We start from the raw sequence: 21,075 nt of genomic DNA, 5'->3' as shown, positions 1-21,075 counted from the left end.
TGGCCCGCGGGTGGTTGGCGAGAAGGTTTTGAGTGGCCCACGAGGTAATTTCTGAAATTAGTAATATTATCAAAAATGGATTGCACAGATTGTGAACTTGCAAGGCCAACCAAAAATTTGCTTAGTCTGGCCGCAACACTTGAGATGTGAAGACTAAAATATCAGTTTCGACGCATTCACAGATCCATGAGTCAGTCACATTTTGGTAGATCTTCGTACACTACAATAAAGCAGAATAATTTGCGATAGATTTATCAAAAGTAAGAATTTTCTACACGCTTCGCGCAACATGTTGTCACTCGATTTTTTGCTTTTAATATTGTTACTCAGGAGTAACTTTGTAAAATGAAAGAACGCCTAATGTATCAGATTGAGTCTAACTATATTCGCTATTACGAGGCAAAGTGTCGTTCAACATATGCGACCTTGCGTTTGCGCTCGCAGAAAGACCGTCTACCATGAAACCTAAGCTCAAAATGATTGACGCATGTTGGTCGAAGCTTTCGATATAGATATGTCCAGCCGTCGAATAGTCCAGTCCTTGCAAACTGAGACCAGCGATATACAGCAGGCCCGCAATATAGTCAAGTGACAATATTATTGACCTATGAAGTTCGAAAAATTTTCGCGCATGGCGCGGCTAGTGGCCCGCGCAATAGTTCGTCAATCGAATGTGGCCCTTTGGCTGAAAAGGTTGGCCACCCCTGACCTAGAGCGAAGATTTACATATTCTTTAGGCTGTCGAACCAAAATGCCTTTCCATCCTCATACCTCTTAAGTAACATTTGCGAATCTAAAGTCACTCTCTACAATCTCAAGTTGCATTGTATTGATTAGGTAGTGATTAGGAAATTATTTTTCATGGCGTATAATTCGAATCAGGCATATCTTATCGAATGCACAAGAATAATCACAGTGTTGTCAAACAGTTTGCTGACTTGTCCGAGACAATCCCGCACTCAGAAACAAATCAACTTGAAGCACAAGAGACTTTTATAATTACAAATCATGAAGTATAGGGACAACCGTGTATTTTAATGAAACAGTTTTAAGTTGATCAAAAATCCCTAGAAATGGTAGAATGGAAATCGAGAAAGGTTTCCTTGGTTTTCCAATCAGGTGAATAAATATCTTTACTTTCCAGCTACGTCCGTGCCTTCAAAATTACTGTCTCCTTTTCTGGTAATGATGTGACTGTGACGCTATAGGGTCATTTAGGATCTATGAATATTTTTGGATTTCTTTACCCAATACATCTATGCTACTCAATGTGCAAATCGCTTTAAAATCAGTTTCAATTGACTAGGCCTATGTCCTGCAGTAAATTCCGGTCATTGAAAATATTGAAAAATTTTGATACAATTCGATGCGATCAATATTTTCGGTATCATTCGAATTTGCTCTGATTCGGTTTTGCCCACCCCTAGCAATTCATTTCTATTTATTGCTAACAATTTAATCATTTCATTAGGCTACACCACAAGACTGCGATACAATGAAAGATAGAATGGTGTCGAAACCAGGGTTGTAATGACTCGAGTCATTTTCTCAAAATACGGAAATGACTCGACTTGACTCGAGTCAATCTGTGAAATGACTCGACTTGGAATCGAGTCATTGTGCATGACTCGGATCAAGTCATATGACTCGAGACTAAGGCGGCCAAGACCAACATTTCATTGTAATTTTGAAGAATATTAAAGTAGCCTCACTTGGTATTTCGTCTATTGGTAACGGTGTATGACAATGCGACCAGAAACTGGTAAAAGTGAGAAAAATTAGTAAACCGTATTATAAATGTGAACAGTTTGATATCACCGTCACCGAACAGAGCTATAGAAAGTGGGTTAGACAAGAATTTAACTGGAAACTGAGCAGTCAACGCAATGACTGTCTTGGACTTGGATTCGAGTCATAAGACCATGACTCGGACTTGACCCTATGCTTGCAGACTTGGACTCGGACTTGACTCGGTGGTGAATTGAAAATGACTCGACTTGACTCGAGTCAAAACTATAAAAGTGAGATTGACTTGTTACTCGGAGCCTTGTGACTTGGTTACAACCCTGGTCGAAACCACTTGGAGTAGCCTGGTCTTCGAAATCAGACACCCACCTGGCCTAGGCGATGTAAAAAAGAAGATAATATAAAAGGACAGGCGACAAAAAGAGGTGGGATGTGTCGGAAGGCGAGGTCGATGTGTCAGCTTGTGGTCCGGTAAACTAGAGGGCTAACTAGTATTGGTTCAGTAGAAATTGTTTGTATTTCGACTTGAATGCGGACATGCTCGATGACTGTCGGATAGCTGGCGTGATGCTGTACCACACTGCAGGTCCGGCATATTTGATGGAGCGATGATATTTTTTGTCAACCTTATGGTAGTTGGACGACTCGACTTTTGATACTGAGGTAAAAAAGTCATTAAAGCTCTCAGGGCAGTGACTGCAGTGGAACTGATCAATAAACTTGGCAATTTCTAGTTTCCACATATCTTTTATGTTTCGGACATTGAATCAGTGAATTGTTGGACACACATTCTGGCCCCTTTGGGGCCCTGGCCCTAGCACTCTAACAGTCACACGCAACTTTGCAGTTGCCAACACCCATCTTTACTTTTATTGTTTTGGTCATGGTTTATGGTAGGTATTTGCACACTGCGTAGTCAAGTCAGGAGGCTGCTTCTCTAGCTGTTCGTTCACTAGGCCCAGGCTTACTTCAACCTAGTAGTATAGACCTGCCTTGGAAATCTCTAGTTGTGGTGCAGTCAAATATTAAAAATTGTGTTAGTGAGAATACCATGCAATGAGACCTCTTATCAATAACTCTTGACCAGAAGTGTTCAAAGTAGTCAAGAAAGCTGCTCAAGTCGAAGTAGAAGTAGCGACGAAAAAAATCTACTCAAGTACGAGTAGAAGTACTTCTTACCTAAGCAACCTAAAACTACTTGAAGTAGAAGTAGAATTGACTGACTTTAAACCTACTCAAGTAAGTAAGACGTTGTGAAAACGATCGTAATTCGTTCGCATGGACTGTCAAAAGCCGCAAATGGAGCTATGCGGAAGGTATAGTGAGCTTGATTCATATTGATGCATTCCAGGAGGTGTCAATTTTTGACAAAATAAGCATTCGTCCACATCATGGGATGTACATGATAGTATTGATATGGAAATGCTATACTAATCATTTGTTTACTCTAACACCCCGTTTTAGAGAATATCATGGCATGGCGCCCTCCCATATTATAAGGCCCCTAGTTCAGTCGAAGACCAATACGGAGAAGTTGTGTCGGATACGGCTTTAACACTTTGAGGGATTAGTAGGCTATCCGTTAATGTGGCAGATCGTAAAAATGCCATATAGTGTAATAGCTTTATTTTCGGAAAATATAAGGGATTACTACACTTGCTTTTATACTTCAACAAGTATGTTCTCCAGACAAAAAAACTGAAACTGTAATTAAAACTCAACGAATAATAATCGTAGAAAAATACAAATACTACTTCTAAAAAGCGGAAAATATATTTCATGTCTTTTGTCCAGAAAGTTTCAACGGTGGTCTGCTAAATCAGGTCTAACGTTTAAAAAAGTAAAAGTCCACTTTTCCAGATTAGGACACGTCATGGGCTGCTAGGTATAATTGGTAATTGCTGGATTGCGAAACGGTAGTTTCAAACGTTATAGGGGCCATACTTACTGTGATGAAATATTTGATATAGGCAACAATGCGGTGTGAACGGAACCACGCAACCCGGTATCTAAATTATTTTCAGCGATACTTTCGTTAAAACATGTTTGTCACTCCATAACTACTGTGCGCAAAGCGCAACAAAAATTTTGGGTATCACATGACTTTTATGAACATTAAATGTTGGTACTACGTGAAAACAGCCCCGAAATTCCTTAGGCTATCTTTCTTATTGGGGGATTAAACTACTTCTACTTAACAAACTGAAAATAGCGAAAAGTAAGTAAGTAGTTCACAGAATATTATGAAGTACAACTAGTGAAAAAAGATCTACTTGAGTAAGTACCAGAAGTAGAGGAAAACTACTTGAGTACTTCGAAAAAGTAGAAGCACTTCGTTACTGACCACCTCTGCTCTTGACTCATTCAATAACATAATGAAAACTGTACCGACAACAACCTTTGACATGTTTGCAAGCAAATAGCTCTGAAATAAAATAGCTCATGTCGAAAATCTGGACACCAATTTGCGAGCATGAATAGAGTCATATCTTGGATTTAAAGATTTATTAGGCTGCTGTCAATCTACGGAAATTAAATACAAATTAAAAGAGTGGAACCTGACTATGAAACCAATGCATTTATGAACCCCAGCTCCTCACCACTAGATAAACTTGAAACCTATAGCTCAGCTAAAAAGTGAAATTGGAAAAAATGTGACATTTATAAGCTACTCTCATTCCACTTCGACAATTGGAACCATTTTCACGTCATATGCAAGAAATGACTTTTAATAACAAAGAGTACCGGTAGTTGATTAAGTTGACCTGCATAATAATAAGCTAGAAGTCAGGCCATGTTCTTCACAGAATATTATTTGCATTGATTGATTTTTGATGATTGCATTATGCTTGAACGTGCGAATAGTAGCCTAATATTTAATTCATTTACAATCAACATGATGATGTGGTGTGAAAATGACAAATTTAAGCTTCTATCAAGATGAGATAGCCTGGGCCTATTCACTATGCACCGGGTTGTTTAACAATAATCATACATTAATGTTCAAGTGGATAATTTTACGCTTTAATAATGTTATGGCTATACTAGAAGCCCTCCATATTCATTTGGAAATTCCATTAGAATGTTGTAACATTACCTATCTTGTCCTTTTGTTTAATACATGAATGATGAAAGCGTGTTTGACGATCAACATGTCATAAGCTCAGGATAATATTTCTCATATAAGGTTACTTGGCGCGGGTTTGTGTCCTTGTGATTCCTAAATATAGCCTGGTGTTTATCATTGATGAATGGGTGTGTTGTGGCATCTCTCGAAAGTTGTGGTAATTTGTAAAGATTAGAACACTTTGGTGACTTAATTGCATCTCTTCCAGTGTGGTTTCTGTAAATTAAAAATGTCCATTCCCTACCATTTTCTAGCTTATTGATTGACCAGCTAAATCAGTGGTTCTGAACCTTTTTGACCTTGCAACACCCTATCAAAGAGATAAATAGCATTGGATCAGCTTTTTGAGATTTCATTATTTCAAAGACTGAATAAGTAGTGAAGTATAACGTATCCATATCAAGAATCGTATTTCTTCTAATTTACGAGTAACATTGCTGCAAATTAGCGAACTTAAATTGATAATGTAGCATTAATAATGTGTTAATCTCATATCGGAAGGAAAGCTACTATTCCAAAACCCTTTTACACCTAACTTCAAAATAAAATCTTGTTGCAGAATTAAATATTAGTAACTTTTCTTGCGAGTAATTAAAATACGAATGCATACATTCTATCAATTGCTTCGAGAAGTTAACCCACCGGTTTTGCGTGAATCCAGCATATTTGGTTCGTTTATGCCTTTAAGGATTGGTGTATTATTCAATGACTCTGTTACATGGTATTGTACATTCACATAGGCTATTTTATATTTAGTCTACTGATGCTGAACCTTGAATTTTGTTGAAAGTGGCATAATAGGGCCTCATCATGAACTGTCAAATCTGGCTCCGTTTTAGTACTATGCCTTCACAATGAAACATAAGCAATCTCTGGGTAGTTGTTCATAGTTATCGTAATTGATTACATTGATGTAGTAATCCCCCTCCTCTAATCTGTATATGGGCCCTACTACCATAGGCCTAGTAAGTTTTCAGGTCTTTTCAATAATTATGAGGTATACTGGTAAGTGATGTTAACATGTGGGACTACTGTCCACATTTTCACCATGGAAGTCAAAACTTTTTCGTTGCAATTTTTCCAACTAGATAGGTTACATCTTACCCTGTTTTCTAGAGCATAGGCGCTGAACTCTGATTTTCCATAGGTATGCTGGCTCGATGACGTCACAAAGAAGTGACGTCAAAATGTCGCAGAATTGATTAATGAGGCTGTGTTAATGCTAAATAACCCCCTTTTGAAACAGGAAACCCCGTCCATTTTAAGTGGCCATTCTATTGCTAATATTCAGTTATAATTCAATAAGCCTTATTAGCAATGTTGCGCGCGGCCGACTAGCGAGAAGCGTGTTGCCAATTAGCAAGAGTCGTCTATGCACAATGTAACGAGACGCCATCTGCCGCTGATGTGATCACGAAATTAGGTCATTGATTGCTGTGCGCTCGGTAATCGTCGCTGTCCTTATTTATCGCGTCTCCAACAAGCCCAGTTCAAATGGTTTGAAGAATTGCATCTGCAATAGGTCTGGTGCGCCAAATACTATTGCTGGGCCGGAACAATCTCATCCGCATTGGTCTGGTGCACACGATATCATCGCTGGCCTACACAATCACATCGACAATAGGCCGGGTACAAAAGAAATTATCGCTGGCCTAACCATCGTGCCACCGGCCTAGCATGGCTTGGCTCCTATCTCTCGATGGCTTGGAGACAATGCCGTTGAGTGTATGCCGATTAGCGATTCCGATTAAAGAGTGACATCACGAAGCTGAATGTCCACAAACATGTGCGTGCGTACGTGTGTAATTGATTTCTGATAATACTTAAACATAACCATCAGAAGATGTGTTTCAAGGCTTGATTTATAAAAGATGAGAAAGGTTTGAACCAGCTGAAATCGGTGCCATTATAAATAGATTCCATAACGACACAGACTTTGACTCGCGCAAATCAATAACTTTTATATACGGTATTAAGAACTCACATTTCTATTTTCTTTGCTGTAGTCTTTTATCCTATTACATCATAATTTCTTTCCAGTCTCAAATACAATTTCATTTCGAGAGCATGTGTGTATTTGTTTCCTAAACCAAGACAAGAGTGTGTATTGGCCTTTGTAGGAATCGCCGCTTTATTGTCGAAGGATCTTCCTGCGTCTCTTCTAATTACTGACCTTCGATTAATTGGTTAATTTGCTCATGTAACCGACAGAACGTAACAGAAATGCATTGCACTTTTTTCTGAATCGCACAATTCATGTTGATGTCGGTAATTGCCTAAACAGAATTCTGAGTATGCCGCATACCCCAAAAAATTCCTAGGTATGCGTTGCATATCTAGCATACCTGAGTTCGGCGCCTGTGTGTTAGAGCTATGAGTTTAGGTATAGTAAGCTACCACAATACAATCATACCTGCACCCATTGTGTTGACAAAACCAATCCATTGAGAGCATCTAAGATAAATGTCATCTTAGTCTTATTATTTCAGGTTTCTACATATTGCCTACCATAGAATACAAAGCTGCCATCATTAAACTTCTTCTAGAATCTTTCAGTCGGAATGCAGAACTGTTTTGAACAAGATTCACAGATGAACATTTAAGTCCATGTTTTGTCTTTAGACTGTCAGCAATGGCCATGAAAAGCTTGAAGTGTATTTGGAACCCAAAGATTACTACAATTTGAAGTCTGGATCGTTTGGTCGTGTGAGTATTTTGCCAACACTGTCAATTACATAATCGTATATTCTTATCCAATTACCTTTAACCTTACAGCTTGCAACTATTCAGCAACGCAAAAACAATCAATTTCATTTGCGAGAAGATGATTTGCGACCTGCCAATGTACATAAGACATTTGTGACCAGAAAAGGTAACACTGACTATCAACTGCATCAAGTGTTGTCGTGTGTCTGTTTCTCAGAGTGCCAAGACTGGTGGTGAAGGGTGCATCACCAAACCCTGCAGAAATGTACTGACAAAAATGTTAGATAACCCAATAGTTATCGCTGTGAATGAATGCTATTGTTTGCTGACTGTTTTGACAGTCACATACATAATTAGAGCCATTTTCTCAAGCTTACTTTTAACCTCCAAGGGATATTTTCAGTTCAGAATTGAACCGAGTAGATCAACTGTATATAATCCTGATTAATATATATATATATATATATATTTTCATCTCAGGTGCCCTTTTAATATTTTCGGAAGAACTAGCTAACAAAGCACTCAAAGAAGAAGCTAAAGAGTTATACACCAAGCATCCAGTAAAAGTATCAGATAAGGTAAAATATTATCGTTTACTCCGCAAAGGATGCTTATGTAAACTTGGTATGGGGCAAACTCATAATAACCCTGAGACAAGTTAAGACCACAAGTAAACACAATATCATTGAATCCCGAAAGCTGTGTATGTTTACAAGATATTTCGTCAAACATATTTTGTCTGGGTATTTAAACATGTCACACCTAGCTAGATCTTGAGCTGTATTTATCCTTCTTCAATACCTTATTTTACCAACTAAGTAAAGCAATGTGCATGGTATTTATGTTTGACTGAGCCATTTCAAATTCATGTTTTGTGATCAGTTATGCAAACAGTGCAATTGTACGTTTGCCAGTGCTGTAGTAGGATGATCATTGATTCACACTGCTGTTGAAAACTTTCAAACTTATGGCTCAAATGCCATAAAGGCTCAAGTTGTTGAAGTTCTGGTGACTATCGATTTCAATGAAATCACCCCCCCCCCCATTAGTTTGTCCACAATAGATAACGTCTATTAGTTAGTGATACTAGTTCACCTTTTCTTGCATCTACTCACTAGTCACAAGGTACTTCTGCTTTCTGGAAAAGAATTGAACCCCCGGCAGCAGCTCCTTTCCTTCTAAAATAATTTGAATGTTTTAGTCACAAAGTGTCCAAAGTTGCCCCAATATCCAGAGTCGCTCCACCTTATGGTAATGATACCTGATGTTTTATTTTCGATAACTTCAATAAAATGTTTTCTTAGTGGTCGGGGTAGTGTACTCTTTCTAAGTAACCTTGGGGAATTGCGTTGACAGGTACTTGCTACCTATATGGCAATATTGTTGTACTACACTACAGCATTCAATTAATACTTCTGTTCAATTTTAACAGAGAGATTTGAAGCTTAGAGGGTACAATTTCCAAGAAGAACATGTGGATGAAGATCCATTGCGTACAGTTCATGATTTGAGAGTTGCTATATTGATGTATGGCAATGAGCCACAGTACCGAAAGAAAGGTGCAATATAGATTATGATTTTGTTGCTGGTTATAACTAATCAACTAATCCAATACCAATACTGCAACTTCATAGTCAGCTAAATAAGAAATGTACTTGGAATGTGTCATTTACACTCAAATGCTTCAAAATTGATATAGTGGAATTTCTGACACAATGAAAACTTCATGCCATCAAACAAATCACAAGAATTGTCCTAGCACACGTAAGGATTGGTTCAAGTTGGGTTAAAAGGTATTGCTGTTAACTTAGTCAGTAGCTTGCTTTATTCTCAGGTGACGACCTATATCTTCGATTTGTTCACAATGCACGGGCACCTCATGATGAACGCTTCATCAGACCAGGCTTCAGTCCAAACCGGTACATGACAGCATGGTCAAAGTTATGGCATCAAGGTAAATCATTCTTGCCATAGCTTGTTACGTGGATCTTAAACTTTTGATACGCGATCCCCTTGGCTATGGTGAGAAATCGCTCAACCCTTACTACGTTGAAAATAGCTCATGGGCTATTGGCAATAAAACATTCTATCATAAGCCAAGCTCAACTCTGTAGCCGATCACGCTCATCTCAGGCCGATAAGTGTTCAGCCGATTCAGCCTCGGAGCATCTATTAGGTAACATTTTTCACCCGCTACATAAGTGACGAAAATTATAACATTTGCTTGATAACATGTTGCATAGGCACTCAGCAATATCTTTTGACTAACATCTTAAAATTAAGAAATTGTGCCACAGATTGTTAACAATTAGGCATGTATCTTACTGAACTTCCTCATCAGTTCATTACTTGAGTACTATTGACCTCCATCCAAGTTCTCATTTGCCATGATATTTCATTTCCAGAAATGCTGAAAAAACTTCAACGCGGCGGTTTGGTGCAAAGTACATCGTTGAATCGCAAGGATCCGGTTTTGTCGCAGTTTTATCATCACGATGGGTACAATCTGTCAAGGAACCCACCTCCATACAGAGTCACAAGAAATATGTTACATGCGTGGGATGGTACTAGCTCAGATTACCAGAGGTAACACGACCGTTATGGTATGACAAATTTCAGCGGTCGTTCTGATGAAACTAGAAATTTCATATTTTAATTACAAATACGGATCTATGGAAACTTGTGCTAGAGGTTGTAGCCTGCTCATTGCACTTATTTCTGTGTGACAGTTTTGACGTGACGATCATGTAGTAGGCCTACAATACTTTAGCTCAAGGGACGGCAACCTACGGCCCGCGGGCCGGATCCGGCCCGCCAAGCGAAATCACCCGGCCCGCGACCAAGTAATTAGTTACCACAAGAATACGGCCCGCCGTAATGAGTTCCAATCTGCAGTGCAGCACTGCTTGGAAAGAATGCGGCATTGGTGCGATATATGTATCCTTCGTCGTATTAGTCCATTGTTACGCCATAAAACTGGCGCGAAGGCGGCTGACTAGTAGCCTATCTCGTACTAAAAGTAGGGGATATAGAAGCAGCTATGCTTGCACGAGTGTATGAACTGAGAAGCGAATCAGCAACTTTCCTTGAAAATAAAAACATCGCCGACTCATAATCTTGTCATCGAAGTGGGTATCTAATCTTGCTTTCGTAGTACATTACATCACATCTGAACAAATTGAATTAATTTGCAGCTTTACGGGGAAATAACTGAATACATGAGACGTTGAGGCGCATTCGAAACAAAACTGCGACTCTGGGAATTACAACAGTAAAAAGAAAATTATGCTCACTTTCACTGGAGGAGAGTAAACCCAGTACCAGCACTATACATTTGTAACTGTGATAGGAAATTTAATCACTGAATTGCCACCCGCTTTTACGACATTCGTTCCGTACAAAATAAATTATGACTATTGCTCAGTACTCCGTTTAATGTGAACGCCAATAGCATTGCCTGAAAATTTCAAATGGGTCCTTTTGAAATGCGATGCAGTTGAATTGAATGGCAAATTTCATACAAAGAGCATATCTCTGCACGACTTATACAAAGAGTCCGTTATTGAAATGGGTCTTTATCCCAACTTGACCGACAATGCAAAAGAAATGACATCGACATTTGGTAGCGCATACGCATGTGAACAATAGTTTTCAAGAGTTAAATTCACGAAGAGCAAGCTAAGATCACGTATTCCAACGCACATTTAGAATATCGTCTGATTCTTGCTTCATCTGACTTGTTACCAGAAGTTGGAAACCTTTCACAAAACGAGCTGAGCCATGCAAGTGTCACATTTATCCTGCGTTGTTGAAGTGTAAATACACGTGTTTTGCCCTTTCTGTGATTTGTATTATTGAAATTGCGTCAATGTAGGGTACTATATCGACGTTAGCGTTAAATATAGTATTAAGAAAAATTCCGGCCCACCAAAAATTTGTGCACTCGGAATCCGGCCCGTGACTAGCAAAAGGTTGCCGACCCCTGCTTTAGCTATATAATACTTTATCCGTCTCAAAACATCAAGGACAAAAATACCTCCTATTCCTATCCCTCGTTATGTTACTATGTAGAAGCCTTTTTTACAGATGGGCTTGTCGAGTCAAACTTACATACCGTACTGTGATGTTTTTGTTCACTGTAAAATTTAGTGCCGACATGACAAAAATTACAATGGACTGAAATGTAGTAGTATGCAAATGCTAGGATTGTAGCGATGATTGTGCTAGACCAGGGGTTCTCAAAGGGTGGGCCATGGCCCACTGGTGGGCCACAGGAGTATTTGAGGTGAGCCACAAAGCTATTTAGAAAATTTTAGAATTAATGTTTTTAATTAATTAAGTTTAGTTATATTTGCTATGTTAATCGCTAAAAACATATTAATAGGCTACGTAAAGCTTTTCATCCGACTCTGATGAGGCGTAGTGGCACGTATGGAGTCAGCATGTTCAAGTCGAAAACGGGAGGGAGAAAAGGCGACTTTTCCCACTGGCTATGACAACCTACGGCTAACAGCAACTTAAATAATTTCGAGTATATAATAGCTGGAAGGTAATGCTGAAGTAACCAAGTATCATATATTGTATGCCGTTGAAAGGGTTGGGTAATGAATTCGGAATACGTACGTTGCAAGTGGACGCCAAATAGGGTGTGAAAGCAACCAAGATCCTAATATTATCTATATCGTCTGCTATCGGTTCAAAGAACTATTCATACTTTTAGAGAAATAGGCATATCGGCGCTGTCGATAACCATGCATTGAACAAGATTATTACTCCAAGATAAGAGGTGGGCCACAGCATTTTTTCAAGCCGGAAAATGGGCCACGGCCAAGAAAGGGCTGAGAACACCTGTGCTAGACTCATATTAGGTTGTAGCATAACAAATTTCTAGTCCGAAAAATTCAGTTCAAGTATAGTTTCCTATGCATTTCTGTATCAAACTCGGATAAAACAGTATTCGTAATTCAATTTTATGATTTCTACTTACTTTATCATGTGTCGATTCAACGCAGAATCATTAGTTTAGCTTCATAGCCGATTCTTTCCCACGTAATTGTATCAATATCACAGAACACACCGACTCAAGGCTTTGACTGATTCTGGGCACCATGGTGAACTGCTATCGACAAAAGGAAGACATGTAGCTGATAAAGAAGCCACAACCCGTCAAAAACCAGAAGAAGCAATTCCGATCAAATCCATTCAAGCCGTTCGTTTTCTCGAATCTGGTGAAGTGGAGGAAGTCAAGTACAATGAATTGAAACAACACGAAAAACAAGAGGTCAGTTTTAATTTGAATATTCGGTCCTTCACTGTCAGATAACATGAGCGGCAAAATCCACTTGGCATGAAGCTTGGCAGTCCATTGAGTAGGGAACTCTTTCAGCTGAAAACCCATGTGTTGTGCCAGTTGTGGGTTTGAATGTAATTAATATTTCAATACAGAAATTTATCTCCAGTGCGAGAGGTTGATAATGCCCAACCAAGCTGTGCACGCAGCTGATATGAGCAGATTTGATAATTTCGAGTCCTAATTTCGGATTTAATCTTGAGATCGAAATCATGAATTCACTTTGTATCTAGACCAGAGGTCTCAAACACGCGGCCCGCGAGACCATTTTGTGCGGCCCGCGACGGCATTTTGGATTTCGAAGTATTCGACAATATTTAATGACCAATTTCTTTTTTTAATTTGAGAACTTGAAATTCGCTCTAAAACTACTCCAGAAGCCTGAAACTACTCATCAAACTTCACTATTACATCACTTTCAAAAGTTACCACGAAGTGGAAGATCAACAATTACGTGACATTACTTGTTCATGACGGTAAAACATGACCCGTTAATGATTCGTGACTGAAAATTGTGATTTGGACTTGGGCGCGACCTTCTGTAAAATTACTCATACTCATACTCGTACTCGTCACGTCAAACGTTACAATCAGAGAAGGACTTTTGTGACTCAGAATGCCGTGACTTGGTACAGCCACGGACGCAACAAACTATCAAACTGGTGTGAGAAACAGTAAAATATAAAAAGTTCGCAGCTTGCGTTGCGTAACTTATTTAGATATCTCAGCAGGTCGGTATGGCAACCGTCATTGGCATTATGTTGCCCCTTTGATGTAGGCCTATAGTTGGTTACATTCTGTGTCATCTTGGGTATCTTTTTATATGTTATTATCGCCAATTAAATGTGGCGAGTATTAAGTAGTCGTAGCCTATGCTTCACAGCTGTAAAACCAATGAATTCTTCGGCGATTGCACATTTCTACTGCTACGGCACAGTATTCATTATGTTCAAGTAGTTATTGATCTGTTCTATTTCGAAGGTAAATCTGACGCTGAATATATTTGACTGAGGCAATGACATGATCAATATAGCCTAGTTATCAGGAGTAGGCCTGTGCCCGAAACCCGGATTAGGCTGTACTGCTCCAATGCTCTGATATCAGATCAATCTTTGTAAAATTCTTAAATTCTACCTATAATTGTGGCACGTCAAATCAGGCGCGTAGCCAGCCGAAAAATATGGGAGGGGTTTGAAATGAAGAGGGCGGGGTTTCGATTTTTATAGCATCAATTCATTAGGGTAAAGTAATGCGTAAATGACGATTATACAATCGCCTCGCGTTGACGAACTTACGCGTATGATAAGCTTGCCAACGTGTCCGGAAGTGCTGTTAATTAGCGAGTCCCTGATCTCTCGCGAACAATTGAATACGCGAGCTTTCTCAACGCGTATTACGCGCATATCAACGCATATTACGTAACCTCGGCGACGATTTGCACAAGTCAAAATGTCCGAGTTGTTATGGAATCTGTTCTATAATGGCACCGATTTCAGGTGGTTCAATTTCAAACCTTTCTAATCTTTTATAACTCAAGCATTGACACACATCTTCCGATGGTTATGTTCAAGTATTAGCGAAAATCAATCAAGTATGTACGCACCGTCGCACGTACATGTTTGAGGTCGATTGCGGACATTCCATGTCATTCAGTTTAGCGATGTCATTATTTAATCATAATCGCAAATCCGCATACAATCCATCGAGAGAGAGGAGCCAAAGCATGCTAGGCTTGAGACGCGATCGTTAGGCTAGCGATGATATCTTTAGTATCAGGCATATTGCGGATGCGATTGTTGTGTAAGCCAACGATGATATGGTGCGGGACAGGCAAAGCAGATGCGATTGTGCAGGCGATGGTATAGTTCGCACCGGGCCTATTGCAGATGCGGTTCTTCAAGCCAGTAGAACTAGGCTTGTTAGAGACGTGATAAATCAGGCTAGCAACGATTGCCGAGCGCGCGCCAATCGATGACTTAATTTCGCAATCATCTCAGCGAGATCGATTCTCGTTAGTTTTTGCCGTGCTGGGTGCAATCGTTCCTCGCCTGATTTATGACGTCTCTAACAAGCCTAGTTCTACTGGCTTGAAGAACCGCATCTCCAATAGGCCCGGCCAATTGGCCGCGCGCAAGCCTGGCCTGGCTGTTTTGAAGGATTTTGGCGTAGATTGAAGAATGCCGTTTGAATACAGTGTTCTTCAGATAACCTGTTGCTATTTCTTTGTTCTTTGTTGATATTAAGCCGTCAAATTGTAGATCAAAGTTGCGTTGCGGTGTATCGGTGAATGCGTGAGATTAAGCATCCAATTGTTGAAGCATGGACCTAATAGAGTTCTAGATTTGATGAGATCCCGGACCACGCGACAATTATGAATTACGCGTCGCCAGCGAGGTGAATACTGCAATACATCCGATATTATTAACACTGATTACGCGCGTTCGGAAAAGCGACGCGACGATTTGTAGCTACACTGTGACTGTGACTACATTATACGATATAACGACCTTGTCTCCCTTGCACGCACGTGAAAAAAAGCCCTCTCTCGTCTACTGTGCACACGAGAGAAGACGCGAGAAAAAGGCCATCATATGTATCGGTCATATCATTGCGCAAGAGCGTGCTACAAATTAGCTAGTGCTACCGACCGACGAAATATTGAAATGCATCGAGAGGGGTTTCGCGTAAATGGAAGGGGTTTCGCGTTTCAAAAGTGGGGGGTTCCGACCCCCGAAACCCCCCCTCTGGCTACGCGCCTGCGTCAAATGTCCACTAGCCTCAAAATTATAACGCGACAACTTTTACGATGTCCTGATGCATTTGTACTCTCGCATGGTGTCTACAACTAATTATTGTGACAAACTAGGCTATGCCAAATAAAGCAACAATTTTATTCAAATATTTAAAATTGTAATTTTTGTCGTGCCAGGCGTGAATTCATAATAGTCTATCACATTTTCACGATGCGTGTGGAATGTGAGTCTGCAAGGTCCCGTCAAATATGGCCTACTTATACATTGAATACATTGAAACCCCTATTATTGGTGCTGCGGCCCGCCATCGAAAAGTAGGAAATTGGCTCGCGAGCACATTTGAGTTTGAGACCTCTGATCTAGACTGACTTCAAATCTGCTTCTGAATCCAGTAAGGACCAATATTAATAATTCATAAAACGCTCACCTGAGCCAAATAAATAACTATGCCAGGCTTCATTATGCGGCAAAGAGCCATGCATACTATGTGTGATGATAAAGAAATAGTCGTGTTTAAAAAAGAAATTTGTGTAGGAGTCATAAAAAAATTGATATTTCAAATATGCGATATTTTTGTGTGATTAGTATCAATAGCATCAACTTCAATAGCCAAACATAGGTACACGATTTTGTATGAACTTGATATCATTACAGATTTTGGCGGAACTTCTAGCCACTGCCTGGGAGCACGGGAAGCACATCGAGCAAATGCTCGATCTCGTCTTGTCTTCCAACAAGCAACGAACTAGCAGCGGCGCCTCTTCCTCTGCCGAGAGTGAGCTTATGATGGACATGCATAAAGCCATCCTTGTGAGTGTAGTATCTATATATTACTTACTGATAAAAAACGATTCTCACCACTTGAGTCGAATCAATGCAATCGATAATCGACTGGAGATTCGAGTTTTCGTATTGCTGTTTCCAAACCTATTTATTACACTCGGATCGACTAAACTACGACAATTTTACGTCCATAGTTTTCTGTCGATGCGATTGAAATTTGGCTACAGATTTGAAACGAATGGATATATGAATAGATGATAGCAGATTAGGATAAGAATAGGGTTAACGATTTCTTTGAAACTTGATATATATTTGACATTAAATCCGCTCTTCTCCGCCCCAGAGCTTAGCGGAGTCCCCGATACAGCGTCAAATTCGAGAGAAGCGGGCTCAAAAAGAAAAGTTGAAACATTCCAAATCGAAAGCGAAGGAAGAGCGTGCCAGGAAAGAAGGCCGCCACAGAAAGCATGAGTCTCAGGAAATGCAGAAGCGAGACAAACGAACAAAAAAGGAAACGGACGCAGAAGCCCAGGTTAATGCCGCACAGGTACTGGTAACATGAAAAATGTTACATGCATCACAGATTTTAGCTTCAGATTAATATCTGAGAACTGGAGGCGGTCAGTAACATAATACGTCTACTTTTGGGAGTGGGTTTGGTCTGCTTTCACTAGCTTCTAGAGTAGTGATGTTTTCAGACTATTTCCAATATCACTTCTACAGTTTTCGAATCACGTTTGTAAGTTAAATAAGTAACTTTTTGTGAACGACTGTAATCCAAGTGATCAAGTACATTTTGTATTAAATTAAGGTATATCTTTGTGAGATTAAAACGATTCATTGCAATTCGAAGCTTCGAAATGTCATCAAACAATATTTTCATAATGCTTAATTTAGTCGAATCCTTTTGACCTGCTGTCTTCTGGACCCAATATCAGTACATTATAATCTAAAGATTTGAATTTTGTATCGAAATCAACTGCCGTGTGCTTTATCATACTTCAATTTTTAAATCAGATGAATTCAATCGCAATTGCGAAAAATGATATACGACATTGAATTCAGTACTTAATGTTGCATAAATCTTAGGCCTAGTTTGTGTGTGTCTGTGTTTATACAATTGAATAGTATATTCATATTGAAATGAACCCGAATATTTTTGGCTGACACTCGTCGTTTATGCGTACTGCACAGCCTTGAATTATATTTGATGCATTTGATAAAATTTCGGGTAGGAATTGGACAAAGAACGCGAGCAACGAAGAGCAGCTCGAGCCGCACGACATCAAGAACGGGAGAGAGCGAGAAAAGAAAAGGAGGCAGAGAGAGAACTGCGGAAAGAGAGAGAATTGCAGAAGGAGAAAGAGAGAGAAGAAAGACGAAGAGAAAGGCACATGGAAAAAGAGAGACGAGCGGAAGAAAAAAGGGAAGCGAAAAGACGGGCAAGTTTTATAAAGCAATACTTTTTACCAAGACCTGGCTAATTCGGTTTCAGTCTAATCTCATATCATCAACCCTCCGCGTGTTTTGTAGCTATTTATTTCTATGGTCGGGCACAATTTGAGTACTCAAATCCGAATCGAGAATTAATTGTAATGGTTTAAGTCGAGTTGAGGGACACGCTATTGAAATCATAATCCACTTTCGACTAAGAGCCTCTCGGAAGTACAGAACTTAAGTACCGTATACAATTGAATAGTATATTCATATATGAATGAACCCAAATATTTCCTGCTGACAGTCGTCAGGGGTGATCGTCAGCAACTAGTAGAGAATTGGAAACTGCATATCAACAATCTTATATTAACATGTGATGTCACCGGCATGAAATTTCGAATAATCGGCCCAAAGAAAGCGTATAAGCTGGATATACTATCTTTAGATGGTACACGAACTTTTTCTGCAGTCACACACCTGGTTGGCGTGTTTTGATAAAAGTCTCTCGACAACACGAAATGTGTAATCTGGATAATTTTTTTTGCAAATAGGATTACGGTATCCAACAAATGTTTGCCAATGGCAGAATTTATGGCCTTTGCCTGTTCTGAATCAAGCTTCAGGGTATGAGTCACTCTACAAGAGATATCAATGGGAATCGTAGTTTCAGTACTTTTTTCTCAGCCTGGCAGTCTTGACACCTCGATTGGTCCTATCACAGCATCGAGAAGATGTAGTGAACATCCACGCACATTTGTTGAAATGACAATCCCTAGTATTGTCACTAATTGCAATGACCTGGTATGATTGAAAAATACCAAATTATCCGTTAGTGGGTTTCGAACTGGCATTACAGTATTTTCATTGTGTTTGCATGACGGTACATACTCGAACTTCCGCCTCATCTTTACTGATCAAGTGTCGGAAAATGTGATATCCGAATATATGACTCAACTTGAAGCCTAATACTTTATTTGGTGTTGAATCTCCCGGGTACACGATTCTGCTCATCCCTCGATATTTCTCGTAACTGTTCCTTTACCACATATTTTGTCATGGTGGAATGTGAGACAAGAGTTGGCGTCCTGTTTACAAAAATTAGACTTTTGGTAATTTGTATTTAGGCATTGGAAAAAGCACGTATGGAAGAAGAGCTGCACGAAAGAAGGCACCACGAAATTAACTCCATTCATGATGGAGAGAAAGAGAATTCTAAAATCGACTCTAAAGGTATCGGAGTGCATTTTCTACTGATTTTACTAAATCATTTTTTAATCCCTGTAAAGCAGTGGTTCTTAACTCATTCATAGCCATGACTCGCTTTTATGCCAAACATTTGATTATGCGACACAATGAAAATCTACTATTGAGCATGTGACGTTATAACCCCAATCCTAACACCCTAACCCTGTGTTTCCCTATCTTTTCCTGTTTCCCTTTTTCTGTTCCCATGGTCTGCAAACCTGGTATTGTATGCCCCCTGAACCCCCTCCTACTCCAGACAAAAAGTTGTTTGGTTCATTGCGCAGTCAGTGCATCGTCGCGGAGACTTTTTGTGTTTATCTATAGTGTTGGCAGTCCGAGATGTGTTATGTGTGCTATGTCAGAGTCACATTTTTGTACAAATACTAAGATAGACACAATCAGTGAAAACAATCGTACGAGGCAATTTTTCTTCCAAATCATTGTACTCGTTTTGGTGCGAATTGTGCTTAAAATTTCATCGTCCCCGTAAATGCGTTTGAATGCGTGCTCACAACTTGCGCCGAATAATTAGTCTATTCCTTGTTCGATTGATTGTTTGTTTAGTTAGAAAACTCAATATTTAATAACAATGAACATCTGCGGACAGCGGTGGTGACGATTTTCGACTGAATGCACCTTGTACAACTGAGAACGACGAGACCACATATTCATAAATCTGACTTTGGTGTACAGAGATAGCTATTAATTTATGGATTTTCGCAAACTATTGCCTATAGTCCATAGCGCCCATGTTTATTCTCAATGCGCCCCGATCCACCATTTCGTAGTTAGCGCCCCCTTCGCGGTCGCAAAAGCCCCCAGGGGAGCGCTGGCACCCACTTTTGGAACCACAGCCCTAACCCAACCCTAAGCCAAATTTAAGTACACATACTCAAGTGTAACACGCCGAAGTGCTACATGCTCATATGCCGCATACTTCGTCACTAGCGATTCACTTATACAAGTCTGCAACGCCTTGTCCCAATCTTCATTTTAAAAGTACTTCCGTAATGGATGTATAACTTGTACTCGAGAATAGATTCATTACATTACTTCAGTACCATCAATGATCGTGTTCTGAATCCAGATCAAAGAAGAGACGAACGTAAAAGGCACAGAGACCAAGGGCAACAATACAACGAATCACCTACACATCAAATATCGCATTCAGAGATTAAAAGAGAGAAATATCATCAGGATGCCACGGTATCGCAACCGCAGCCTCCCAGAGTACACGTGTATGATGACTTGGCATTTCAACGTAATGAGAAAGTATCAATCTCGCTTTACTTCAGGGGGAAGAGAGAGTCGAAACGAATGAGGATCCAAGAAACTCATCAAAATAACACCGCCGGTGATGGCATTGAGTTAACATACGACCACCGTGTCGGCGACCATATTGAACGGACTAGTGTGAAGGTATTCTGATATTAGTAACTCTATCGATTCCCCCCAGATCCAACTCCAATACGTGTATAAGTTATTGCTTCATATATCCACCTGGTATCATCAATTCCCACTTTAACTGTCTCTGTATATATTATTGTAGTAGCAGGAGGATTTCTAACTTGTACACTTTTCAGAGTGCTATCTACTTACATTATGATTCCCTCGCAGTTAGCCATAGCCATGTACCACGCACATTAGGGCTGTTTAAAATTTTCTTCCAATTTTACTGGCTATTGGATAAAATTGTGAGGTTGGTATAAAAACGCTGCGCACCAGATTTGGCTCAATTTTAAGCTGCAGAAAAAAAGCTATTTCACTAAAATTTTAAATTAAAATGAACTTGTCAAGGGGTCTAAAACAGTGCATAGCAAATCAGGCTCAATTCTAATTGGCAGAAGTGAAGTTATTCGAGTGGGAAATTTTTGATTTGAAACGATAGCCTAGTATATACGATGGGAGATTCTACAACGAATAATTGA

The 21,075-nt window shown here is 39.6% G+C and overlaps 1 protein-coding gene across 3 annotated transcripts in view; it reads left to right on the top strand.

Moving 5' to 3' along the window:
- The window catches only part of LOC145457889 (uncharacterized), a 444,934-nt gene that overhangs the window by 361,501 nt on the left and 62,358 nt on the right, over positions 1–21,075 (top strand). For 2 of the 3 annotated variants that reach the window (XM_080336192.1, XM_080336185.1), the window contains exons 3-15: positions 7,496–7,579; positions 7,649–7,745; positions 8,060–8,157; positions 9,012–9,138; positions 9,414–9,533; positions 9,985–10,165; positions 12,650–12,860; positions 16,337–16,492; positions 16,809–17,012; positions 17,701–17,907; positions 19,027–19,132; positions 20,235–20,385; positions 20,443–20,566. In XM_080336192.1, coding sequence (XP_080192318.1) covers positions 7,496–7,579; positions 7,649–7,745; positions 8,060–8,157; positions 9,012–9,138; positions 9,414–9,533; positions 9,985–10,165; positions 12,650–12,860; positions 16,337–16,492; positions 16,809–17,012; positions 17,701–17,907; positions 19,027–19,132; positions 20,235–20,385; positions 20,443–20,566 — 1,866 coding nt within the window. The remainder of the gene's footprint in view (positions 1–7,495; positions 7,580–7,648; positions 7,746–8,059; positions 8,158–9,011; positions 9,139–9,413; positions 9,534–9,984; positions 10,166–12,649; positions 12,861–16,336; positions 16,493–16,808; positions 17,013–17,700; positions 17,908–19,026; positions 19,133–20,234; positions 20,386–20,442; positions 20,567–21,075) is intronic. The other variant, XM_080336199.1, reaches the window with a different exon arrangement.

The sequence above is a fragment of the Botryllus schlosseri genome, chromosome 2 (assembly GCF_051294905.1).
Source record: "Botryllus schlosseri isolate E-star chromosome 2, Bs_hap1, whole genome shotgun sequence".
Taxonomy (NCBI): domain Eukaryota; kingdom Metazoa; phylum Chordata; class Ascidiacea; order Stolidobranchia; family Styelidae; genus Botryllus; species Botryllus schlosseri.
Note: the sequence above shows the minus strand (reverse complement) of the source record. Positions and strands in the feature narration are given on the sequence as shown.